Here is a 26,277-nt window from a genome sequence, read left to right as displayed (position 1 = left end):
ACATCAAGTCTAGGGCTTCTTCACATTTTGTGTTTCATAGATCCCTTTATCAGTCTGGTGAGGCCTAAGGAACCCTTCTCTGAATATTTTTAATGCATAATTAAAATGCATATATTTCAAAGGAAATAAATTATACTGAAATAGTAATCAAACAGGTATGAGGAAATCAAGTTCATGGTCCTCCAGGTAAAGTACTCCAAATTTAGCCCAACTCTATCTTGTTACAAAAGAAGAAACAGGCCTAGGGAGACAGAGTGAATTTCCCATAGTTACTACACAGGTAGTAAGTTATGTTGTGAGTTTAATTTAACAAAGAGTAAACTGAGGCATGCTTATATGAGCAAGATAGCATTTTATTCACAGGATGTAAAGCTGAGAGTGAGAAGGATTAATGGCTCCCTTAGTTTCTAGTCACAGATTATGAGCAAAAGGATAGCTTCACTTCTGTAGGTTTTGGGGAGCACAGAAAAAAGAACAGATCAGGGTAGGTGATATCATGATGTTCAGGACAAATAATTGGTTATACAACTGAGGCATGGGGTCACCTGGAGAGGGTAGTTGTGCTATAACTTGCTGAATCATATATAGACCTTTTACAATTTCTTTTGAGTAGTTACTCTAAGACTAACAAGATTGATTAATCACAGCAAATTTAGTATTAATCATACTAAATATATCTAAAATCACAGACTAATTTTAGAGGGGAGATTTACGTCTCAAAGTAACTAAGAAAATTCAGCAAACGTAGATATCATGAAACAAAAAGCAAAAACAATATAATAATGATTAACAACTTTAACTAGTATCAGGTCTTCTCATATCCTAGTAACCCTCTCCCAATGTCCATTTAATTACATTTCATCTTGAATGTCATGTATCCTTTATAACTATCTTTTCCTCTCAAAGCATCTTCTCTTGGACATTCTGGAGTAGGTCTCATTCTCAAAGAAGCTCTGAAGTGGGCTCCTCTTCAATAGATTAGCTTTTCTGGTTCCATTATCTGCTGTAGATTCTTAGATGTTCCTGTTAAAATCCTTTTTGCAAAACAGATTTCAATGCAATTTAGTACAGCTTCTTAAATTTGACTTCTCCAATAATCAGGTAAACTATCTCAAACTTTGTGGTTCTAATCTTATTAACTTTCAGAAGAATATCAATTTAGGAACCAATAGCTTACTTGAAACTTTAGAGAATTCTATTTCTTAAAACCCCTTGCTGTTTCTATCTTTATCTAAACCCTGTACTTGACATAGACACTGCCAACAGCAGGCTGAAGAATATTAAAAAAGAAAAATCTGTGAAGTTTTGATGTGTAAAATGAACCTTTCTAGCAGTACTGGTCTCCCTGTCTCAGATCTCTGCTCACTTCACGTTAGTTTCTGCATAGCTGCCAAATTGATTCTCCAAAAGTATAAGCTTGACAGTGTCACTCCCCTGCTCAATAAGCTCCAGGGTCTCCCTATTAACTTCATTTTTGTCTCATCCTTTTAAAATGTCTTTTTTTGATTAAATCTTATAAATGTACACCATTATTAATATAATAATACATGTGTGATATTTGAAAATATTAAAATAAGTAATTTATTTCCAGTTGAAGTTAGAGTTTGAACCCAGATCCTCTGACTCCAAATCTAGTATATACATACATACATTAGTGTATATATACATACATACACACATACATATATACATACATACACACACATATGGTTTATACTCAGCTCTCTATTTTTTAACTGATGGGGATATACCGTTGAAAACAATTTGGAGTTCACTTGGTATAGGTAAGAGGTAATATTAGCCTGCGTAAACATGATGGTAGTGGGAATGAAGAGGAATGGGGGATGATGGTAGAAAGAGAGATATTGAGGTAGAGTCAACAAGATTTGGCAACTGGAAATGGAGTAAAATGGAGTCAAAATGATTGGAAGATTTTGAGCATGGATACATGGGAAGAAAGATTGTAAATTGAGTTAATCAACAAACATTCATTCTTATTGTTTTCATTCTTGTCTGACTCATTGTGACTTTATTTGGGGTTTTCTTGGCAGAGATACTGGAGTGGTTTGCTATTTTCTTTTCTAGCTCATTCTGCAGATGAGGAAACTTAGCAAACAGGATTAAGTGAATTGTCCAGGGTCACACAGCTAGTACGTGTCTGAGGCTAGATTGAAACTTAGGAAGATGAGTCTTCCTGACTCCAGTTCCAGTGCTCTATCATTGTGCTGCCTATCTCTCCTAGACAAGCATTTATCAAGGGCTTATTCTGTATAAGGTTCTAGGCTAAATAGTCAGTATGCTGAGTTTGGGTTAGTGATAGGATATCTAGCTGGCAATATGTAGTAAGCAGCTGGAAATGCAGGTCCAGAGATAGATTTAGAAGTTATCTGCATTGAGGTGATAGCTGCAGCTGTGAGAATGAGTGAGATCATGGACAAGATTGCTGAGGTAATTACTGAGTGATATAAGGGAGAGGAAAGAAAAGAGAGTTGGAGGCAGAAGATAGAACTGTGAAGAATACATAACTTTAGTGGAAGAAAAGACGAAGAGGGACCAGAAAAGAAATAGAATTCATTTTGGAAAGATTTTATGAAATATTTTTTTAATAAAATTTCTGCAAAGCAAATTTTGGTGCTTAAAAAATTTAGGTAGAAAAAAAATGATGTGCAGGATTTTCACTGCGTTTCTATATTTTGTTTCTTAAATATTTCTCAACTGCATGGTTATATCCATTTTAAAAATAAATTCTCTGTACTTTTCTCTTTTCACTTGTTTCTGTGATATCATTAGTGCAGGAACTTCTGATGAGAAAATGCCTCTAATCAAAGGGCACCTGTGGCAGATCATCAAGTGACCATGGGTAGGGCATTTTCTCAGACCTTAACCCAGGTCTTAGAGAGTTGTCTGAGTCCAGCATCACAGTTAGTATATATCTGAGGCAGAATTTGAACCTAGGTCTTCCTGAATCTGAGTCTGACCATCTGCCACATCACAACATCTCTGTAACTCCTCCTTATAGCTTTTATATGGCAGCAATCTCATCTTATATTGAGTATCATGACAGTCTACATCTTAGTTATCGATGAGAAAATTTTGTTAAATACATGAGAGAACAGTAAATAGTTTCTTATTTAACCCATCAGCAGTTGGAGATGGGGCAGATACTGAATAGAAGACATTCTAATGGGACCCATCCAAAAGAATTCTAAGACTAATGTCATTGGCTTTCAAGCTAAAAAGGCCTTAGAAATTAGTTCCCTTGTTAGACAGATCTTTGTCTTTTAAGAATCCCTAGTCCAAACTTCTCATTTTGCATATGAAGAAATTGAAGGATAGAGAGGAGAATTAATTTGCCCAAGGTCATAGATTTGGAACTGGAAGGGACTTTTGACACCATTTTGTCCTTTGTCATTTTAGAGGTTTGAGGACATAGAGCCCCAAAAAGATTAGGTCACTTGGGTAAGGTCAACATTTGAAGCAGATCTTCTTACTCCAAATCCAGAACACTTTTCATTGTACTATGCTAGTAAAACTGGGATTGAGATTTGAATCTTTTTGCTCTCTCCGCTGAGTCACACCGCTACACAAATATCTTAACTTCCCTCTTCCCTATAAGGGCAAAGCAACGCTCATTGCCACTGGATAGTAGCAGCTTTGGATTTAATGCAATGAAGGTGGCACCTGGAGTTGGCAGACCTCTGCTACTCAATATCTTTGTGATACTGAGCAAATCACTTGACTTCTCGGGTCCTGTTTCTTCATTTTGAAGATGAGAATGGGTTAAGGGATTTTATTATCTCCAAAGTTTCTTCTGGTTCTAAATCTGGGATCCTGATTCATTTATGTCAGAAGTGACCACAAATGAAATGACATATAAACCCTATCTTAAGTCTTTGTTGGTGCTGGAGTGGGCTGGGGCCCTGGTCAGAGATAACATCCTGTCATTTGTTGGTCTTCTACCACTGATTAGCCCTCAGGTGCTCCTGGGGAACTACTCTGAGCTACTGCCTTTTCTTATTGTAAGGGGGACAGAGGAAATTGAATTTTTCCAGTGGAAACCAAGTCTCTTTACAGGAAAAACCTTTGCAATATAATTCCCAGGATGTAATCAATGGTTTTTGAATTAGCTCTTGTTGGAGAAAAACTGCCCCTTAGAATTTGTTGGTAATAGGATTTGTTCTGTAATATATTTGTCTTAACCATGTAGCTAATCACTTTGACTTAACCATACTCAATGAATGTGAGAGGTCATAGAGACCTTAGAGATTATCGAAGGGAGGCCTTTGGTACAGTGGAAAAAACACTGCATTTGGAGTCAAGGGGCCTGATTTCAAATCCCAGGTCTGCCAATTTCTACCTGAGTACTCTTAAGCAAATCATTTAACTTCTGGGACTGTGTCCTTATTAGTAAAAATGAGGGGACTGGTTGACTTCTAAGGTATCTTCCAGTAGTGGGCTTCATGGCACTAGACCTGGGTTCAAATGTAGCCTAAGATACTAACTAGTTGTGTGACCTTGGGAAAGTCATTGAACCCCTTGTATTCTTAGCTTCCTCTTCTACAAAATGAACATAGCACTTACCATCCAGGGTTGTGTGTGAATCAAATGAGATATTTGTCAAGCCCTTTGAAAACCTTCAACACTATAAATACTAACTAATATTATTATTTTTGTTATTTTATAGTCTAGGAAACTGAGGTTTAGATTATTTAAGTGACTTGTCCAAGATCACACAGTTACTAAGTTTGAGGCAGGATTTGAACTTCCTAGCTCCAAAGCCCCCATGGCACCTACTTTGTTGATAAATCTATGATATTATAGAATGACTGCTTCCTGCCCCCATTTTGCAAATGAAACTATACTAAGAGATTACATATTACATATTTTGTGTACATGTTAAATATTACATTTTTGTGTACATGTGTAACTTGAAGCTTAACCAGATATTTTCACTCATGGCTATTTTAATTTTTATGCGGTAATCCCATTCTATCTTAAATTCATTCAACATCTATTCAGTAAATATGAAGCATCTAGGAAGTACCTGGTCTAGGCAGTAGGTAATGATGGCCTGAGTTAAGGTGCAACAGAAGCAAGAGAGATTGATATAGAAGTAGAATCGACATAATTTAACAACTGGATATGGAGAAATCTGCCCTTTTTTTGCATCCCCAGAGCTTAGCACAGTGCCTGGCACACAGCAGGTGCTTAAGAAATGTTTATTGAGTAACCGTATACTGTGGTATCATGAAGAGAAGGAAGAGCTGAGTTTGGCAGGAAAGTAAATTGAGAAGTGACATGTTGAGTTTGAGGTATGAGATACAGGTGGTAGGGATACATCAGAAAAGGAAAATAGTTCCTGCCCTCCTACTGAATAGAAATAAGCAAATGCAAATCATATGCAAAGTAATATTGTGGCACCGTTCAGGATGAAGGGGAGGGGAAGTGGGGGGATCAGGAAAGATTCCATGTTAAGAGGTGGCACTTAAACTATTAAGTACTTATCAAGCTAGTTCTTACTTATCTTTGTGTGGTGAACTACATTAAGGTCAGGGAAAATTCATTTCTGGTTTGTGCTAGTTCTGGTAGTGTCGCCTCCTTTTTTCTGTTCAAGGGATACAGTATCCTCCTTTGAGAGCCCAGCATCCAGAAAGCTGACCGCCTTTGGCTGGGTGTCTATGGAATTTTTGGATTCAGCATCTCAGTGATGTGAAACAGCATCCAGTGAATAACGTTGTTGAGCCCAAACCAGCCAGCGTTGAGTAGGGGAACATGAATGCTTCATAGTGAAACAAAACTAGGAGTGAATTTTCCTGATGGAGGATGACTTCTAGATCTTTAAATCGATGGGGCAGGGGCAATTTCTGATTTGGGGAGCTCTCCTTGTATTTTACTCATTTGTTTTGCTGTGGGTTTTTTTAGGGGGGGCTGCTCATAAAAATAAATGTTTGGTTTTGAAAGAAGGGAATGTTGCTGAACTCTGTAGCCTTTTAAACTCTGTAATTATCCTGTAAGGGCTGTGTCTTGGCATCGGCAACATCCTACTAGTTTGAGCTTCAGTGTATGCTCTTTGTAAGGATACCTACAATGAGCCAGTTTTCTTCTGAGAAGAAAGCCAGGGTGCACAGTGAATTAATCAGCTCATCCATCCCCTGGGGAAAACCCTGTAGTATCTTCGTAGTACACATGTTGAAATGAGCACTGGATGGTTAATTAGTGGTTTATCCAAAGCCATATTCTCGTTGGCAGAATGAAGATCCAAGTTAAATTCCTGTGCTTTTGGAGGAGAAAACTCACTCATGCTTTCACATCAGATGTTTGTGGCCCCAGTCAAATGGAGCTAAATTAAGATTTAATCTTAAATAGATGCCCTTGGGATTTACAGAGTGTTTTGAAATGCCAGCCCTTAATACCAGCCTAAGTTCCTGTAGTAAGGACATTGAGGTAATTCAGTAAGTTAATTTTCTTGAAACTAGAAGAATTTTTGCTTGGCTCAAAATTTGTGAAAGTGTTAAAATCAAAACTAAAAAGCCTGTCTGAATTTTAGGGAACTTAGTGAATATGAGGAAACTAGCCCCATAGGGTTAAGTAATAATAATATATGTAATATATTAATATAATAATATATAATACTAGCTGTCATTTAGTGCTTTAAGGTTTTGCAAAATACTTTACAGATCTTATCTTATTTTGTCTTCACAGCAACCCTCTCTGAGGTAGGGTCTGTTACCCCCATTTTGCAAATGAGAAAGCTGAGGCAGGCAGAGATGAAATGACTTATCCAGAATCACCTAACTGGTGTCTGAAGCTGGATTTGAACTTAGGTCTTCCTGACTCCAGGTCCAGGGTTCTATCAGCTGTACCACCTAGTTGCCTGCAGTCACACAGATAGTAAACAGAAGAACTAGGATTTGGATCCAGGATTTTTGCCTCCATACCTAATGTCCCTGTATTTTATGTACTCAGATAATTGAGTTGGACAGTGAAGTATTTTAAAACCTTAATTAATTGGATTATTTTTGGCTTCTACTTTATCAGAAAAGAAAATAACATAATTAGCACTTAAAGAGAAGATATATCCAAACAGCTCACTTTCAGGGGATGCTCTGATGCTTGCTCTGTGGTCAGTTTACAAGCTACTCAATCTCTTACACTATTTATATGTGTATTACTGTATGTAGAAATTGATATTCAGAATAAGACACAGGGACTGTGAGCTACTCATTCACCAAATAGTCAGTTATGTTTCATATATACTATTTACTTATCCCTACTTCAGAGTATGAATTATAGAAAATTGAATATCTCAGGCTGGAGGTCTAAAGGAGTTTTTGGATTTATATCCAACACCCAGTTTTAGTGGTATTTTTTTCCACTATTGACTCAATAATAACTCTAAAATCTCAGCTGTGCATCTCATACAAGCTTGATATTTAGGAAGGAAAATAATTTCATTCTTTAAGTATATCTTCACTTTTGGGGGGTTGTCGTCTCTCATTGGTTCTGCTGCCATTGTTATTTAGACAACTCCCAGATCTATTAATCCAGCCCCAGTTTCTCCTGAGTTCTAGTCCTCAGTCATCAACAGTGTACAGAACATCTCTACTTGGCTTGCCCTGTAGACATCTCAAACTCAGCGTATTTAACCCACGGCTTTTTATAATTTCCCCTAAACCTTTCCCCTTTCCTAACTTCTTTTCTGTTGAGAGCTCTCCCCTTTGGTATATATTTATGTAGGTATGTGTCAGTTCTCAACAGAACAAAAATTCCTTGAGGAAGGGGGTATTTCATTTTTGCCTTTGTAATTCCAAGCATTTGGCACATAGAGATTGCTAATAAGTTCAAGTTGAATGATTTGAATGAAGACAGATCACAGATGATAAATTTAGAGCTGAAAGGAAAAGAGTTTAGAGGTAATCTAGTCTAACTCATTTCCCAGATACCGGAAACATTTTGTCAATAGATACTGTGTGCTTTTGTGAGTCAGCCAGAGGAGCTTTATCCAAAGAACTTCCATTAAGTTCCCATTTTTATCCCCCTTTGGTCCAGGTATTGACATTTTGAAGCTGGTGGCAGCCCAAGTGGGAAGCCAGTGGAAGGACATCTATCAGTTTCTGTGCAATGCCAGTGAGCGGGAGGTGGCTGCTTTTTCCAATGGATACACAGCAGATCATGAAAGGGCCTATGCAGCCCTGCAGCATTGGACCATACGGGGCCCTGAAGCCAGCCTTGCCCAATTAATCAGTGCTCTGCGTCAGCATCGGCGGAATGATGTTGTGGAGAAAATTCGAGGTCTCATGGAAGACACAGCTCAGGTAACTTGACCTTGATCTGCCTTCTGTGATGTTATCAGTTTTATCCGCCAGTCTGCTTCATGGATAATTTGGTTACAGAAGAAAGTCCTCACCTTCCCAGAACAGAAATTTTTCATATGCTAAATATATAAAAATGAATAAAACTATAGAATGTAAGAACCCTAATGCCCTTTTCATAAAAATTTTGAAGTTCATGACCAGTTTTGCCTAAGAATATTAATGTCACTACTAACATTAAGTTTGCTAACTCTTAATTAGCCAGAATTGTTCCCCCTGTAGCTCACTATTATTGAACAATTGAAAAAAAAAAGAAGTTATTAATAGGGATTATGTAAAAATGATGTGTCCTGGGATCACTATCTTTATAGTTCAATCTCCATCCCTGAAGCTGGTTGGAACATTGGCTGTGAGAAACTTTATGCTCCTTAAATATTAAAAGAATGATTATGATTTATAATAATAATAGCAAACATTTATATTGTACCTTATGGTTTCAAAGTGTTTTACTTATATTATCTCAGTTGGTCTTCACAATAATCCTAGCCAGTAGGAACTATTATTACCCCCATTTTTTACACGTGAGAAAACTGAAGCAGAGAGAGCCTAAGTAATTTGCCCATGATCACACAGCCACTAAGTTTCAAAGGCAGGATTTGAACTCAGGTTTTTATGAGGCTTTTCTTGGAACATTTTTTTAGTATGACTATTTTAGTATGTGTACTGTTTAATTCTTTAGTATATGTACTATTTCTTACCATAAGATAAGAAATTATTTCTTTAATATGTGCTATTAACTGAAACAAAAATGAGTATTTTAACAGTAAATGTTTTATTAATAGTGATAGTGACTGATGCCACTAAGCAAACTTACTTAGTAACTGCTTACATTTAAATGAACTAATTTCAATACATAAGGTGCCATAGTAACTTTTCAGCTGCTCTCTGTAAGTCCCCATCGGGATTCTTTGTCCATTTTCAGTCCCTTTTCCTAACGCGTGGTCATGATTAGCATGTCTCCATGTTTCTGGTTCTTCATTATTTCCTTTGCATTATTTTACCAAGGTCTTTCCAGATTTCTTCATCAGCTGTAATTATATTATTACCAAATTCATGTCAGTCAAAATTGCATTACATTGATAGATCTCAATTTGTTTGACCACTCCCCTACTGTTGAACATTTAGGTTTTCAATTTTTTAAATGGTTAAATGTATTACATCTATAAATTCCTTAAACAGAAAGCCCCTTTTTAAAATTTTGTTTTTGATGACACTTTCTGAATATAATCTGTACGCTGGAATTATTAGATCATGATTTTTAAATAAGTTTTACTGGATACTGGCAGGTGGCCTTCCAGAAAGATTTTGACAAGTTTGCAATCCCACTGTATATGGATACCTGATTATCCACAATCCTACCAGCATTTCATTTTGCCATTTTTCATTATCTTTGCCATCTTGATGAATTGGAAGTAGCACCCCAGAGCTACCTTAATTTCCATCTCTATGTTATGGACTAATACATTTTTGGAAGGTGGGGGATGGGGCAAGAGGGTTGGGGGGATAGGGGGCAGAAACCAAAAGGATTTCTAATTAAAACTCAGTTGCCTAGAAAATTCATCCAATCAGAAAAACCCATTGTATTCTAGGTCTGCTCCTCAGTTTCTTGATGAAAACTTTGAACATTCTGCCCTTTTGCATGTACAAATTATTTAAACAGGCTTTGCCACCACTATTGAGATAAGTTGGTCATCAATCACTCCTCAGCTCATTGCACGCTATTTAAAAATATACTTTCCAAATGCATAACACAGTTTAGACTTCATTAGGAGCCCCAGTTAATTTCACAGCATTATGTGCTTTATTCCACATATATCCAGCAGAACGTCTTAGCAGCTGGAAGAACCAGATATACATTTTCCCCCTAGTGACAATTGCATTCTTTAAGCAAAGTATGCCTTTCTGACTTACTATGTTTTTTATTTTTTTCTATTTGGAAATCCTTACTTTCATCAGCCCTCAGAATTTAAGTGAGGCTAATATTATGTTAAGTCACAATTGAACTAAGGTGCTTTGTTGATCAGGGTCTTTTAGATCTAAAATCAAAGGACTTAGGTGTGTTACCTTAGGACAAATTTTCTACTCTCTTTCTATGCCTCAGATACTTTGCCTCTAAAAGAAATAGACTGAATTGAGTAATAGTCTATGGTTCTGAGAAACTCCCTCCTTTTAAGTAGCTGCTTACTTTCATGGCTGTTTTGAAGTTGGTTAGGCTTTCAGAGGGAAAAGACTTTCTTTAGGACATATTAAGTGATAAACACAGGAAATGTTGAAAGGGGCTGATGTTACAGCCCCTCTTAGCCTTAATTAAATATGACCTTAAGACAAAAATTTACTGGGCTTTGTTAGAAGAGCAAGAAAAGCAACTCTACAGTTCAACTGTCATAGGACTATCTCAGTTCATCCTGATCTATATCTTGCCACTAGACCCGGGTGGCTCCAGAGGACACAGTGAGGTTGTGACTTGCACAGCCCTCTTTCACTTAAATCCAATTCACTTGCAAGTCATGGTATTACCTTTCTGATGTGATTCCTCTTTGAGAATGAAGGATAAACACCAAATTGTCTTACTCATACAAAAATTAAACTGTCACAGTTGAGAGTGTAAAGGTGATAGGGAAGGAGAGACAAGAAATATTTTGCTTCTGTGGAAAGGAATATTGGATTTGAGGATAGAATTGGAGGGAACAGTGCTAAATTTTAAACTGGATTTTGATCATGGGGATCTTAGGTCAACATAATGAAGCCTCTATGTAATAATATAATATATGATATCATACATAATATGTAAAGGACAATAAATGGCAACTCTAGCAGTAAGAAAGTAAAATGGACTCTTCAGGAAATAATGAGCTCTGAATTCCTGGAAGTCTTCAGGCAGAGGTTTATCAAAGGCATGGTAACCAGGATTCATGGACAGGTAATAGTTGGATTAGAAGAGCTGACTTCTTGCAGATGGGAGAGCTTAGGAGGAATGATCAGGTTTTGTTTTATCAAAGTTGAATCTCAGATAACTGAATCTTCATCTTCCAGAGGGCTTAAGTGTGGGGAGGAGGGAGTTAGTGACATCCCTCCTTACTGCTTATTTTCCACATAGTGACCCCGTGAAGTTCATTCAAGATAATAAAAAATATTTGTTTCTTCACGAATAGTACCTATGCACTCACATTTCCTCAATTATTTTTCATTTTCTCTCTGTGGACACATCTCAGAAATTAGCCTTGGACCCTATTAACAATCTAAATAATAATTTGGGGTTACAAAACATTTTAATACATTATTTAATTTGCTCTTAATAACCTTGGGAAGTTGGCAGAGGGAGTAGTTATCCCCATTTTACAGACGAGGAAACTGACCCTAAGAGGTAAAAGGACTACTTGGATTCAATACTAGACTTTCTGACACTAAGTCCAGTGTTTTTTCCACTGGATCACACTGTTGCCCTGGTATTGAGAGGTGACACTGTGAGGAATTCAGTGGAGTCAGGAAGATGTGGATTCAAATCCTGCCTCAACTCCAGTTCCCATCTGACATTTAACTAGCTTTGTGACCCTGGAAGTCATTTTGCTTTCGAGAGCATCAATTTCCTTATATGCGCAATGGGAATGATATATGCACATAGAGCTGTGGTGAGACCCAAAAGAAAATAAAGCATTTTGCATACCTTTTATTTTATCACCAGACTTGTGATTTACTGGGAGATTTTGAGATCTGGGGGAGGAACTTCCTTGGCCAGAGCTTGTCTAGAATTTAGGGACTTAGAGGGTTTCCTGAGGGCCCTGAGAGGCTAAGTGACTGATTCAGGATCACATAGCCAGCAAGTGTTGGAGCCAGGTCTTAAAGTCCATGTTCAGGGACTGTCTTTTGCTTTCCTTTGAATTCTCAGTGCTTACAGGGTTCACAGTGCCTGATACACAGTAGGCAGTTAGGCTAGTACTACCCACTATGCCAGGCTTCCTCTATTTCTAACTTTCAAATCTCTGTAATTTATTTTGTTTGGGCTTTTGTTATCTCCTTTCTCTGGGGGCACCAGCTGTAAAGAATCCTTTGACCATACTTGGAGTATATCCATCTTATGGAAAGGGGAAAGAAAAGGATAAACCCAGAAGGGCAAAGAAATGGATTGTGTCAAGGGGAACAATTCATAGAGTAAAGCCAGTGGAAAGGTCATACACTAGAAAGACTAAAACACATTCGGGCCATGTCCAATACTCTTTTCCCTATTCTTTCACAGCTCCCTCTTCATAGTAAAAAAAAAAGGAAATTAATAAAAGAAAAAAAGAAAATGATGGGGAAAGGGTACGCCGTGGAGCTTACCCTACTGTTCCCACTTCAAACTGCGTCCATTATGATGTGAATAGTGTTCATCTTTCTGTTCCTTGTTTGAATAATGAACAATATTCTCTGGCAGCATAATCTGGAAAGTGGTTCTGCCTCTCATTTAAATAGACAAGTTGCATGAACTTGTTTTTCAGCTGCCAGTTCTCATTAATGACACAGTATGTAGCTGTCTGTCTGCAAACTAATCTCTGAGGTTTGGAGTCAAAGAAGAAAATACAGGAGCATGAGGTCTAATTGAGACTCATTCTCCTGACTGATACTTTCCCTGAATAGAGGGTGATAGTGGAGGTCTGTGTCTTTCCACTCCCCACCCCCTAGGGGTGAATAGTTCCCTTTTTGTGTTGAAATAATGACGTGAGACAAAGAGAATTCTCTCCGGATTTTTAGAAAATGGCCAGTTTTTTTCTTTTTTTTTTCCCCTCTTTGAGATTTAGATGGCAAATCACAGGCCTGAAAGTTCCCATCTGATATTTCCTCTCAACGGATTAGCCATGGCAGGGCTTTAGTTACCTGTGTCAGGGAACAAAGCTGAGCCATTTTTTAGAACATTAAGCTGAAATCCTGGTCATTAAGAAAAAAAAATAAGCCTACGGGGGGAGCTACATAGGGTGGCTGAAAGATCCCTGGCAAAGCAGTGGGGATACATGGCCATTGCCTGGTTATGTGAGGACCTTGAGCTACTCCTTAAACTTCTAGCCTTCAGTTTCCTAATCCAAAATGAGGATGGAAGGAGAGGCAGCTTGGAATCATGGTTAGAGAGAATCTAGCCTTGGTTTCAGGAAGTGCTGGCTTCCTTCTCTGTCAGATGCACTGACTGTGTGACTCTGGGCAAAGTCACTTACACTCCTCATGCTCTAGGCAATTTTCTAAGGCTACAAAATGCAGATCAGGTGATTGCTAGTGGAGGGAATTTCCTCTCCAATGAAAGGGATAATTATGAAGGGGGGTAGTGACTTCAGCCTAAGCTGTCAGTGCTCTTTTCATTCATGTTTAGCATCTAAAACTCCCCTGAGTTATCCATCCCCATGCTTCCCTTCTATGTGGGCTGGGTCTCTTGATAGAAGCAGTCCTGTCATGTTATTTTAGGAGGTCCGAGCCATGGCATCAGACTCCATTCCCGGTCGTGTGCTTTGGGCAGCTTACCAGTACTGCTGCTTATTTTCGTCATAGGAATAAAACCTTTCCTGTTGGTTTTTATTGAATGGGGCTTATTATTCTGGAGTCAATTTAGAATAATTGACAATTTCCCTATGCAAAAAGTAAGCTCATACTTTATTTTCTTAATAAGGAAACTGTTCTTGGCAGAGAGAAAAGAGCACTGGAGTTTTTAAAGTCATAAGACCAGAAATTGAATCCCAGTTCTGGTACTTATTACTTATGTTGCCTTGGCCAAGTCACTTTCTCTCTTGAGGCTGGATTTCCTCATCTGTAAAATGAAGGGATTGAACTAGATGGTCTCTAAGGTCCTTTTAGGTCTAAATCTATGATTTTTTTGATGAGCTCTTGACAAGGGATTAGGACAGGGATGGGAAACCTGTGGTCTAGAGGCCACATGTGGCCCTCTAGGTCCTCAAGTATGGCCCTTTGTTTGGATTCAAACTTGGTCTCAGTGGACCATTAGATGATACTCTGGATCATCCTGACCTAGGCCAGACTGGAGGTTCAGGCTTGGAATTCTAGTGAAGTTGTTCTTCATCCTTCATTTTCTTCTTCCTTCCTTCTTTATTTTTTTGGGTTTTTTTGGCAAAGATCCTGGAGTGGTTTACCAGTTTGTTCTCCAGCTCATTTTACAGATGAGGAAATTGAGGCAAACAGGGTGAAGTGACTTGCCCAGGGTCACATAGCTAGTAAGGATCTGAGGTTGGATTTGAACTCAGGTCCTTCTGACTCCAGGGCCCATGATCTGTCCCTTGCACCATCCAGCTGGGGTCCTTATTCTTCATTTTGGAAGAGGACCAGTGATATCATGGGTGATGTCTGGACTTGTGCTTGAATTGGATTTAAGTGAGGCAGAGATGCACAAAGTCAACATTTGTAGGCTCTCCAACATTTTAAAATTCTACTTAACAATAGCATGGTAAAGGTACTCAGCAGGGATACTGGTTGAGGTAGACATCTCCTCTCATTTCAATATGGAAATAGATATGATCAGAAGGCTATGTTGACTGCTACCATAATGGGACATCTATTAATTAATTAATCTATTAATGACTTCTCCTGGCTTGGTCTTTTTATAACCTAGGCAATGGAAAAGCTGCCTTAATGGCTGGAGTCCTTCTCACCCAGACTAATTAAGTCTCAAGGATCAGCTTCCTTGTTTTTGGCTGTGTGTGGTTGTGTGGCAAAGGCCCTAATAAATATTGTTCCTGCCACAAATGAGCATGTTCTTCCAAAACTTTATAAACTAAGTTGGGTTGGGGCAAATAACTGACTTTTAAATTAATTTTGAAAGGTCATTATCCAGGCAAAGAATTCGCATGTTATGATCATATAGATAATATACCTTTTTATGGTCTTGTGAACTGGTCAGTTCAGTTCTTTAGAGATGTGTCAGCAAACTGCAGCCTAAGGGCCAGATCTGGCTGCCTGGTTTTGTGCTGCTAGCCAGCGAAGAATAAATAGTTTTATTGTATTTATAATGAAAAAGCTATCTTAGCTCACCTGCCTTATAAAAACTGGCTGGGGGCTGGAGCGGAGACCGCTTTAGAGCTTGAGGATAACAGAGCTGACACCTTGAGTATGATCCCTGCATGGACCAACCAATCAATCAACGTGTTTATTAAATGCATACTATATGTTAGGCACTGTGTACTGGGCAATGGAACTATAAAACAATCCCTGCCTTTCCTGAGGTCAGTCAGCATGACGCAGAGAGACTTACTGACCAGGTGGTGGGAAGGAGGAATTAGTAGCTGGGAGAGTCAGGAAGGGCCTCAGCCAAATTATCTTTACTCTTCTAAAGTCACAGACTGGAAAATGACAGATCTGAGCATAGTTCTTAGACCTTAACTCCAGCCAACCTTCTTAGACTGTGTGGTCTCAGTTATGAGAATGATTTAGTGACAGTCTGGCTGGGTTGATCCAAACCCATTTTCACTACTAGAAACAATGCTGGTGGGCTAAAAGGGCTCTGAAGTCCTTTTCAGTCCTAATTCTATGAACAGAATCCATATATTTTTATGAAAGTGTAAGATTAAAACTTGTGTGCCCTGAGTTGAACCAAAAAGATATTGTTTAGACTATACATTCTCTATATTGTTCACTCTCATCATATATCTCCTCCTAGTCCAAGAAATGATCTTTTCCAGAAATCTGACAAAAGGGAAAGAATATCTTTGTCCCTTGATTGGTAGCCTTGGGTAAGCAATAGCTACAGAAAACATTTGTTTTTGTCCTTGTATCTCCAGAGCTTTGCACATAGGCACTAATTAAGTACCTTCAATAATTTTTCAGTTGTAGCTGACTCTTCATGACCCCATTTGGGGTTTTCTTGGCAAAGATACTGGAGTGTTTCGGCATATCCTTCTCTAGCTTATTTTATAGATGAGGGAACCAAGGCAAACAATGTTAAGTGACTTACCCATGACCACATATCCAGGAAGTGTCTGAGGCCAGATTTGAACCCTGGAAAATGAGTCTTCCTGACTCCAGGCCCAGCACTATATCCACTGAGCAACTTACCTGCCTGTTATTAAGTACCAAGTGAATTAAATTGAATTGAATTGAACTGAAGCCCTTGCTGGGTATCTTACAAACTGTATGGTCAGTTTACATACTGTAACTGGTATTCATGAGCTCACAACACTTTTTGAGTAGCTGTTCCTTGTTACTCATTATCAGAGTGATCTTGGGGAAAACCCCCTCTTTTTCTGGGCTTCTGTTTTCCCAGCTATAAAATGAGGGGATTCTCTAGTGAGTCTCTGAGAAACATTCACACTGTGATATTCTGAGACTCAAGGATTCTATGAAGTCACTAACAGTATGCTTCACCCTTTGGGGGGGTGAGGTGGGGACAGACCTGGCCCTAGAATGATGGGGAATAGAAAGATTTCTGTCTGGGCTAAATACCCAAGAACTGGAAATACTGGCTGGTTACAAGAAATTTCTTATGCCGTGGGGTGTGTATGTATGTGTGTTTCTGGGCTAGCAGGTTTCTTCAGCTATAATTCTGAAGTGGCATTATGTTAACAACTTATTAAAAGGCCCATATTGAAATGTTATCTTTGAGGAAGAAAAATAGCTTGCATTGATCTAACACTTTCTAGCTTACAAAAGACCTTCTTTCGCTTGACACCGAGGCAGGTAGGGCAGATATTACAAATCTCATTTTATAGTTGAGGCTGAAATGACATTTAGGAAGCTTGCCATTTGCCCCAGGTGACATAGCTAGTCAGTGGGGAACGTGGAACTCAAGTCCTTATCCTCAGACGTTGTGTAAGATGCCCTTTAGACAATGCCCACAGTATGTGTTCAGAGTAGGCAGGAGCTGTTTCTATAAGTCAAGCAATAACTATTTCATCTTTTTATAGCACTACAGCAGAGGTCTTGTGATGCAAAGGACCTCAGAGGCCATCTAGTATAAACCCATCAGTTAACAGATAGATGAGGAAGCTGAGCCATAAAAAAGCTAAGTGATTGTCCAAGGTCCCCCAGGTAGCAAGTCCGAGGTAGGATTTGAATTCAGGTTCTTTGATTTTAGAGGCATTGAGGTGGCGCAGTGGATAGAGAGCTGAGCTTAGAGTCAGGAAACCTGAGTTCAAATCTGGCCTCAAACACTTACTAGCTGTATGATCCTAGGCAAGTCACTGAACCTTGTTTGCCTCAGTTTCCTCATCTGTAAAATGAACTGGAGAAGGAACTGGCAAACCACTTCAGTATCTTTGCCAAGAAAATCCCAAATGGGTTCATGGAGAGTCAGACACAACTAAACAACCACCACCTCTGACTCCAGAATCACTTTCTTTCTTTCCACTGTACTATTCTGCTTCCCTGCCTTCCTTCTGGAGAGTTAAATTTAGAAATTCCTGTAATCTGAGCTTCCCTATTTCATTTTAGGTAGCACAGTGGAGAGAGCTCTGGATCAGGAGGATCCAGAAGATCCAAGTTCAAATCTGGCTTCAGACACTTACTAGATGTGGGGTCTTTGACAAAGCCACTTAGCCCTGTCTGCTTCATCTGTTCAATGGTACTAGTAACCTCTCAGGGTTGTTGAGAGGATCCAGTGAGGTATAACTGTAAAGTGCTTAGCACTGTATTTAGTTAGCCATTGCTATTATTATTATTAATTATTCCTCTCTCCCCATTAATAAGATAGGTAGTTAGATGTGCCTCAGGTTATATGGGATTTACACTTTACTGAGCTTCTCAACTTGATTGTAATAGCCGGGATTCTGGATAGCAAAGAATAATGCTGTACTGAGGCAAACAGAGTTTGAGAATCACAGAATTCTATGACCTGGTACTAAGTAGCAAAAATCAGTGGCAGAAGCAGTGATTGAGTCATGAAAAGAGCCCTTTGTACATGGAGTCAGGAGATCTTGCTTTTCTATGCGAGTTCAGATACCTCTGGATCCTTGGTTATAGGTTAGTCACCTAATCTGTGTTGTTTGTTTCAATTGTTTTGCAGTCATGTCTAACCATTTTGTGACCCCATTTGGGGTTTTCTTGGCAAAGATATTGGAGTGGTATGCCATTTCCTTCTCCATCTCATTTTGCAGATGAGGAAATTGAGGCAAACAGGGTTAAGTGACTTACCCAAGGTCACACAGCTAGTAAGTCTGAGGTCAGATTTGCACTCCAGAAGATTAGTCTTCCTGTCTCTAGGCCCAGCACTCTATCCACTGGGCCACCCAGCTGCCCAATCTCTGTAAGCCTTAGTTCCTTCTGTAATTTGGGGGGACAGTAGAAAGAGTGGTACAGTGGAAATGTCACAGTTCCTAGTGTCAGAGGACTTGGGTTCAAATCCTGCTTCTAATTCTTGCTTCCTCTGTGACCTTGGGCAAGTAACTTAACCTCCCTTGGCCTCATTTTCCTCACCTGTAAAAATCAGAGAATTGGACTAGATTGCCTCTGAAATGCCTTCTAGTTCACTCTAGGTCTCTGATTCTATGAGCTGTGAATGAAAATATTTTTAAAGAGTTGACTATGTGCCCTTAAAGTAGAGCTATAAGTGGATGTGATGACTTGTAGCTCTGCAGAGTGGTACTCCTGAGTAGATTGACATTCTCTATCCATTAATAATGACAGTTGACTTAATGGTACAGAGTTCTCTAAGGTGCAGGACTCAATGGCTGGTTCTTTCCTGAAGTAGTGGTCTTTCAGAAGCAACCAACCTCCGGGTTTGAGAAATGTAGTAATGTGGTGGATGGGAAGTAGCCACATAATTAGCAAATTGGAGATGCCTGGAGGGTAAGAAGGAAAGGAACCTCCTGGGTCTGTTGTGAAGCTGAAAGCTCTATATAAACGTGTGCATAATAGCCTGTGAAGGTCATCTCTTAAGACCAGAGGAGGGTGTGATCTGCATAGATGAATGGAAGTAACTACACTGAGGAAATTACTAGTCCTTAAAATTTAAGCGGTCTTTGATCCTATTTGGGGTTTTCTTGGCTAAGATACTGACTAAAGTGGTATGCCATTTCCTTCTCCATCTCATTTTACAGATGAGGAAATTGAGGCAAAGAGAGTTAAGGGACTTTCCCAGGCTCACACAGCTAGTAAGTGCGTGAGGCCAGATTTGAACTCAGAAAGATGAGTTTTCTTGACTCCAGGACTAGCACTCTATCCATTGCACCACCTAGCTGTCCCTGTCTATTACCTAATATCTATCTGTCTCTTTGATATCACCTAAAGGAAAGAATTTCTTGAGGAAACTCCTACCAATGCAGAAAAACATTTTCTCAGCAATTTAGAGTCTTTGAGAGTGACCTGGGGCACTGAGAGGGGTTCGGTGTCCTAGCCAGACTGCATCAATGGTGACCTTTGAACCCAAACCCTCCTGACTCTAAGGCTAGTTCCAATTCTCTATCCTTATTCATAGGACATCCTGATCCTTTCCCAAAATCAAATCAGAAGCTCTCTGACCAAGTTGCAAGAGTCTATTTTTTTGTGATGACAGTAGTTTCCTAGTCTTAATCCCAAGTGACTCAGTGTCCCAAAGTGAATAGCCCCAAGCAGTGTGAGTTCTCATGTCTGCTATTTTGGTGATCGTAGGGCTCCCAAGGCTGTTGCCTGGCAGACTACAGTTCCTTATTTTTGCTTTACCAGCTGCATGATGCAGCTGTCTGTATCCACTAGTCTTACTGAGACCAGCTATTTTCAGAAATTTAATATGGTAAGAGTGAGTTGAAGCAAATTCCAGCTGCACTTTTAACTGTTTGTAGCTTTTTATAGATTGACATTAGTCTTAGTCTTTGAATTACCTGCTTAATTCTTTGCTAGGTCCTTAAGGTTATGGTTTTAGGTAGAGCATACAACTAGGGTGCACTGTCATGTGGATTATGTCATAGTCTGGGGTCACTTACGTTTAAAGTTATTTAATTTTCCAGGGTGTCACTGCCTTTTTGAAGAAACAAAGAGTTGAAGAAAGGAGGAAATTGGCGAGGAAGTTACAAAGAGTTTCCCTTTAAATACTAAGATTTGTTTTAATTGGACTACTGTATGACCTCTGGGGCAGCTAAGTGGCTTTGCAGTGGATAGAGTGGTGGGCCAGGAGTCAAGAAGACTCATTTTCCTGAGTTCAAATCTGGCCAGATACTAATTAGATGTCTAACCCTGGGCAAGTCACTTAACCCTTATTTGCCTTAATTCCCTCATCTGTAAAATGAGCTGGAGAAGGAAATGGCAAACCACTCCAGTATCTTTGCCAAAAAATCCCCAAATAGGGTTACAAAGAGATGAATGAACAACAAAAATGACATTTATCAAGTGATAGGTATTCCAGTTAAATCCAGCCTAATACTTAAGCAATTACTTTGTATGGAACAATGGGGAGGGGAGAGAGGGGGAGAAAATTTAAAACTCAAAATCTTATGGAAGTGAATGCTGAAAACTAAAAATTAAGTAATTAATTAATTGAAATTATCCCTTCCAGCAAGGGCATTACAGTAGGGTAATATAAGGGGCACATAGATACATATAGTAGAAGAAGGAGGCAGGGAGGGAGGGAGGGAGGGAGAGAGAGAGAGAGAGATAGGGAGAGAAAGGGAGAAAGAGGGAGAGAGGGAGAGAGAAGGAGAATGTACCAGGATTTTGGGGAATAGGGAAGGCTTTACAGTAGAAGTGTCACCAGAACTACTCTGGAGGCAGATGAGGATTCCAAAATAGGGGTAAGAAGGGTGTATTTTCCAGGTATGGGAGACAAGTCTGTTCAAATGCATGTAGGTGGGAGATAAAAAAAGTCAGGCAGATGGAAAGTTGAATCAATGGAGAATAATCTAATTTGGCTGCAATGTAGAGGACATGAATGGGAATGCTTTAAAAGCTAGAAATTTAAACTGGAGCTAGACTCTAAGTCTAGTTGTGAAGTAGGGACCCGTTAGGGTGGAATGGCTATAGAGAAATTTGATCTATGACAGCAGTAGGATACATTAACTTGTACTTAAAATCTTACTATACTGTATTATCATTGCATGGAAGAGCCCTGGGGTCTTGAAAACTATTTCAAATGGAAGGGCAAACTCTAGTGAGTCCTACAAAGCTGGAAAGGCTTTGAGTATGAATGCATTGTTGAACATGTATGCCCATTCCCCAAGGCCTGGCTAAGGGTAGAGAGGCTCATTGCCAGAGTACTCACAAATTTCAGGGTTAGAAGGTATCTCAAGCTATCTAATCATTCCCATACTTCTCTTTCCAACATATTGAGTAATCACTCAGTCTTTGTGTAAAGAAATTAGCTATCAGTTAGCAAAAATTTATTATTATTAAACACTCATTGTGTTTAACTGTGTTCTTGGCACTGAGTTAGGCACTGGGGATGCAAATTCAAAAGTAAAGCTCTCCATGCCCTTGATCTGCTTGTATTCTTCAGGAGGAATATGTTTTCAAATATGATAAACATAGATATATACAAAGTATATATACAAAATAAGATGCATAGTGATATGAAGTGGGACATGGCACTAACAGCTAGGGAAATCAGGAACAGCCCCTTGAAAAGAGGTGTGTAAGGCACATTCCTTCACAAAATTTGAGTCGAAAGAGACTTTAGTAACCAGGCAGTCCAACCCATATGTGAGAAGTATCCATACTATAACATACCTGAGAAGTGATTCTCACAGTGACTTCACCGCTGTGGAAAACCCCCACCTCCTGCTGGGAAAACCCATTTTCCTTTTGGATTGCTCAGGGTTTTAGGAAGTTTTCCCTGAAATCAAGCCCAACTATGACACTTGGCAACTGCAACATTTAGCACGATGCCTAATACAAAGTTAGTGCTTAATAAATGCTTCTTGACTTGACAATCACTCACTGCTCCTGGGTGTGACCTTTGGGGCCAGACAGAATGCTTCTAATCTCTCCTTCATGAGAAAGTCATCAGGTTTTTTTTTTGTTTTTTTGTTTTTGGTTTGGTTCTGGCCATGCCAACCCATGAAGATCATCTACTATGACAAAAAGTAGGTTACAATCTGTGTTGGCTGAGGAAATACCCATATCTTGTTGTCAGAACTATTTAAGGGATAAGACAATTTGAAAGCTTTACGGGTCTTTAATGACTCATCAGTAACCTATTTCTGAGAGAAATACATTGCTATCACCTCTGTTTTTCCTGTTGGCATAACTAGGGTACAGAAAGTTGATTTGATTTATCTGTATTTGCCCAGTGAGTCAGGAGCCAGACTGATATTATTATTTAATGACTTCCCAAGGAATGATGGTACCAGAGCTCCCGAGGCCAGCTTCCCCTTCAATTCCCTGTCCCACCTGATTTAAAACCTAATAATTTGGGGTTTAACAGTAATGTCTTCCCTTGGATCAACTGAATCTTGAGGCTTATTTGGGAGATAAAATCTTCACAAGTTTTGAATGTGAAGGGTGAAAGACTACTTTTGTGTAAAAACACAAAAGATAAATTGGTGTAGTAGTCTTGAAAGTCACTGAAATTGAAAACTGGAAGGACAATATTAGAGATTTTAGAGGTCAGTCTTATCTTTAGAACTTTAGAAGACTGATTGAGGCAAAATGACTTGACCAAGTCTATGCAGTAGAACTGACTAAAAGCCCCATTTCCTGACTCCAAATCTGGTAATCTTTTTGCCATGAATGACAATATTGTTGTTTCTATTTGAAGATGTGTTGTTGTACAGAGGAAAGATGCCTCATTTGGAGTCTCCTGAACTTGGGTCTGAATACACTTTTTTTTCAAACAAACAAAAACATTTTTATTAACAGCTAGGTTCTTCCAATGATGCTATATGAATGTGAATATTGGAACATGACAGTCTCTAAAATATTAAAACTTCAGGTAGACTTAAACCTAGATTTTCTGAGTCCTCATCAAGAAGGTAGCACTTAGAAGCCTGTATTCTAGGTTCTGTAGCTTGAGAATAAATAGGTTCACTATCAGCTATTGGCTTACATTAGATGTTCTCAACCTTATTACTTTAAGTCCCAACTAAAATTCCATCCTGAATACACTTCTTACCTATGTGACCTTTGTTGTAAGTAAATCTTTTAACCTTTCTGAGCCTCAGTTCTTCATTTATTAAATGAGGAGCATAGGCCAGGTGGTCTCTAAGGCACCTTCCGGAAAGGAAGGAAAGAAAGAAGGTAGGGTATAGAGAGTCTATTGCATGTTTGTTAAAACAGGAGAGTTTTTTTTTTTTTAAATTTCATTTTCAGTAAGGGATTGGGGATGGCAGGAATAATGATATCCAAAAAGAAGAAAATAATGTCATTGAAATATTTTTTGCAAGGAAGGAAGGAATTTATTTTCCTAACAAAACATAAAGACAACAAAACATAAATTTAAAGTTTTGATGTTATAGTATAAAACATTCCTCTGGTTCTGCTAGATTCATTCTGCATCAGTTCATACAGGTCTTTCCATGGTTCTTTGAAACTGCATTTTCCATCATTATTCTTCTTTTTCCAGATAGTCAGGGTTAAATAACTTGCCCAGGGTCACATAGCTAAGTAGGTGTCTTGAGGTCAGATCTGAACTCAGGTCCTTCTGACTCCAAGGCCAGTGCTCTATTCACTGTGCCACCTAGCTGCCCCTAATTTCTTACAGTAAAATAGTAGACCTTTACATTCATATTCAGTTTGTTCAGCCATTTGTTATCTCATGTGGAAAATGAGGGGACTGGACTATATACAACAGAAGGAGCACAGGCCTTTGTAGCCCTAACCGTCTATGAGTCTATGACATGGGACTTAGATCATGGATTTAGAACTAGGAAAGACCTTAGAGGGCATCCATTTGTCTATATTACACAGCTAGTAAGTGTTTGAGGTCAAATTTGAACTCAAGTCTTCTTGTCTCTAGGGCTGGTACTCTATCTATGGTACTACCTAGCTGCCCCCAGCCCCTTTCCTTATACATGAAGAACCTGGGGTCTTGTGACTTGTCCCTGGATTAGTAAATGCCTGAGAGAAGATTTGAGCCCAGAAACTCTTGACTCCAAATCCATTAGAAGCTTCACCATTATTCCATACTGTCTCAAGAATATGCCATCCAATTTATAGAACTCCCAAGTAATTTGTGATTGAACAAATTCCTGCACTGTAGACATGTGCTTGCATTCAGGGGCATCCTTCTGTGACCAACCCTAATCCTTGAAATAAGAGAGCAGACTTCCTCTCTCCAGTGGAGACTTCCCCATTTGAGCCAGCTCGTCCCTGTGAGTCAGCTTGGCTGTAATAGCTTTATTGTTGATGTAAGCAGCCAGAACAGCTTGCTGACACACCAGCAGCTGGGGAGGTGTGCTCTGCTCTCGCCTGCCTCAGCTGGTTTGTACCGGATTCAGTGGCTTTGTCCAGGGTTACTTGTGGTTGGTTCCCAGGGTGGATCCTTAGTGAATCTGCCTGGAACTCCCCTCCTCAAGGCTGCGAAATTGGTCTACCCCTTTTACTCATACTGATAGATTTGTAGCTGGAGGGTTGGGGAAGTATTACTTTGGAAATACTGTTTGGCATTTTCTTTTCTAGTAAGAGGATTACCCACCTTCCAAGGCATTGATTAGCTCTAGATTAATATAGATAAGAATTGAAGAAACTGAGCAAAGCCACTTTTTACTGCCTCCCAATAAAGCTGTTGCGTGTTTTGTCTTGGGTATAATTACTGTGACTGGGAAATTCTTTTGAATAACCAGCTGATCAAAATGTGGTTTAGGGTTGGAGTAAAAAAGAGAGAATCTGTCTTTTCTCCAGTCATGTTGCAAATTAGAGATCATTTCACAGATTCTGTTTCCCCTCTGGTGATCTTCTTGAACACAAGAGAAGCAATGAATGAATGCTATATTGGTTTTTACTTTGGAAAAAGCCTGAGTATTGAATTCAATAAGCATCATCTTGTTGAACTTCACACATTACCAGCAATCCAAAGATTTCCATATACTAGGAAGAATGGAGACGATTGTAGAAAAAATATTTCTGTTACATAGGGTTTGTATTTTTTAAAATATGTAGTAAATTCAATATATTATAGGCACTTGTATGGCCAGATGGACGGTATTGGACTTGGAGTCTGAAAGGAGTTCAAGCCCTGCCTTAGATGCTTACTAGCTGTGAGATCTTGGGCAAATCACTTAACCCTCATAATAAAAGCCCCTACCTCAGTGGGTTGTTGTGTGAATTAAATGAGATAATGTAAGTAAAATGTTTGCCAGACTTAAAGTTATATAAATAGTCTTATTATTACTTACTACAACTGTGTTACTTTCAAAGTGGTTCTGCTATGTGCCTCCCTTTGAGCTGTTTTGTTTCTTCCTATGCATTTAAACATTTAAAATTTTTTGTTATTTTTGTTTTTTTGTTATTTGTGTTATTTGACACATTACTAACAAATAATGAACTTTTCTATATTCAAGGAAGAGCAGGAAATTTTATTAGAAACCATGAACCTATTCCATATAGCTGTTACTTTTAAAGTACATAATACATCAACAATGTTAGTTTCAATGATGTTCTGCTTATCTGTGCTTCTCTTTAAACTTCCTTTTCTCTTCCTTGTATTTAAAAATTATTTCGATGACATTATTTTCTATTTTGGTATCACTACCACTGCCATACTCAATTCTTTCCCCAAATAAAAATCAAAAAAAAAAATAAAACCCTCCTGTTGTAACAAACAAGTATTAGTCTATCCAAACAAATCTACATGTTGGCCGTTATTAAAAATGTATGGTGCATGAAGCACCTCTAGCTTATCACCCATCAAGAGATGGATAGTAAGTAGTAAGTATGCTTCATCCTCAGTCTTCTAGAGTTGAGGTTGATTGATCAGTTATATTGATCAAGGTTTTTAAGTCTTTCAAAGTCGTTTTTCTTTATAGTGCTTTAGTAATTGCAAGAATTGGTTTCTGGGTTCTGCTCTCTTCATTCTTCAGTTCATTATAAATCTTTCTAT

The 26,277-nt window shown here is 38.8% G+C and overlaps 1 protein-coding gene across 2 annotated transcripts in view; it reads left to right on the top strand.

The window, feature by feature from the left end:
• Positions 1-26,277, top strand: part of TNFRSF21 (TNF receptor superfamily member 21) — a 113,237-nt gene that overhangs the window by 69,182 nt on the left and 17,778 nt on the right. For both annotated transcript variants that reach the window (XM_072642381.1, XM_072642380.1), the window contains one exon: positions 8,050-8,315. In XM_072642381.1, the coding sequence (XP_072498482.1) occupies positions 8,050-8,315 (266 nt within the window). The remainder of the gene's footprint in view (positions 1-8,049; positions 8,316-26,277) is intronic.

This window comes from Notamacropus eugenii, chromosome 2 (genome assembly GCF_028372415.1).
Source record: "Notamacropus eugenii isolate mMacEug1 chromosome 2, mMacEug1.pri_v2, whole genome shotgun sequence".
Taxonomy (NCBI): Eukaryota; Metazoa; Chordata; class Mammalia; order Diprotodontia; family Macropodidae; genus Notamacropus; species Notamacropus eugenii.
Note: the sequence above shows the minus strand (reverse complement) of the source record. Positions and strands in the feature narration are given on the sequence as shown.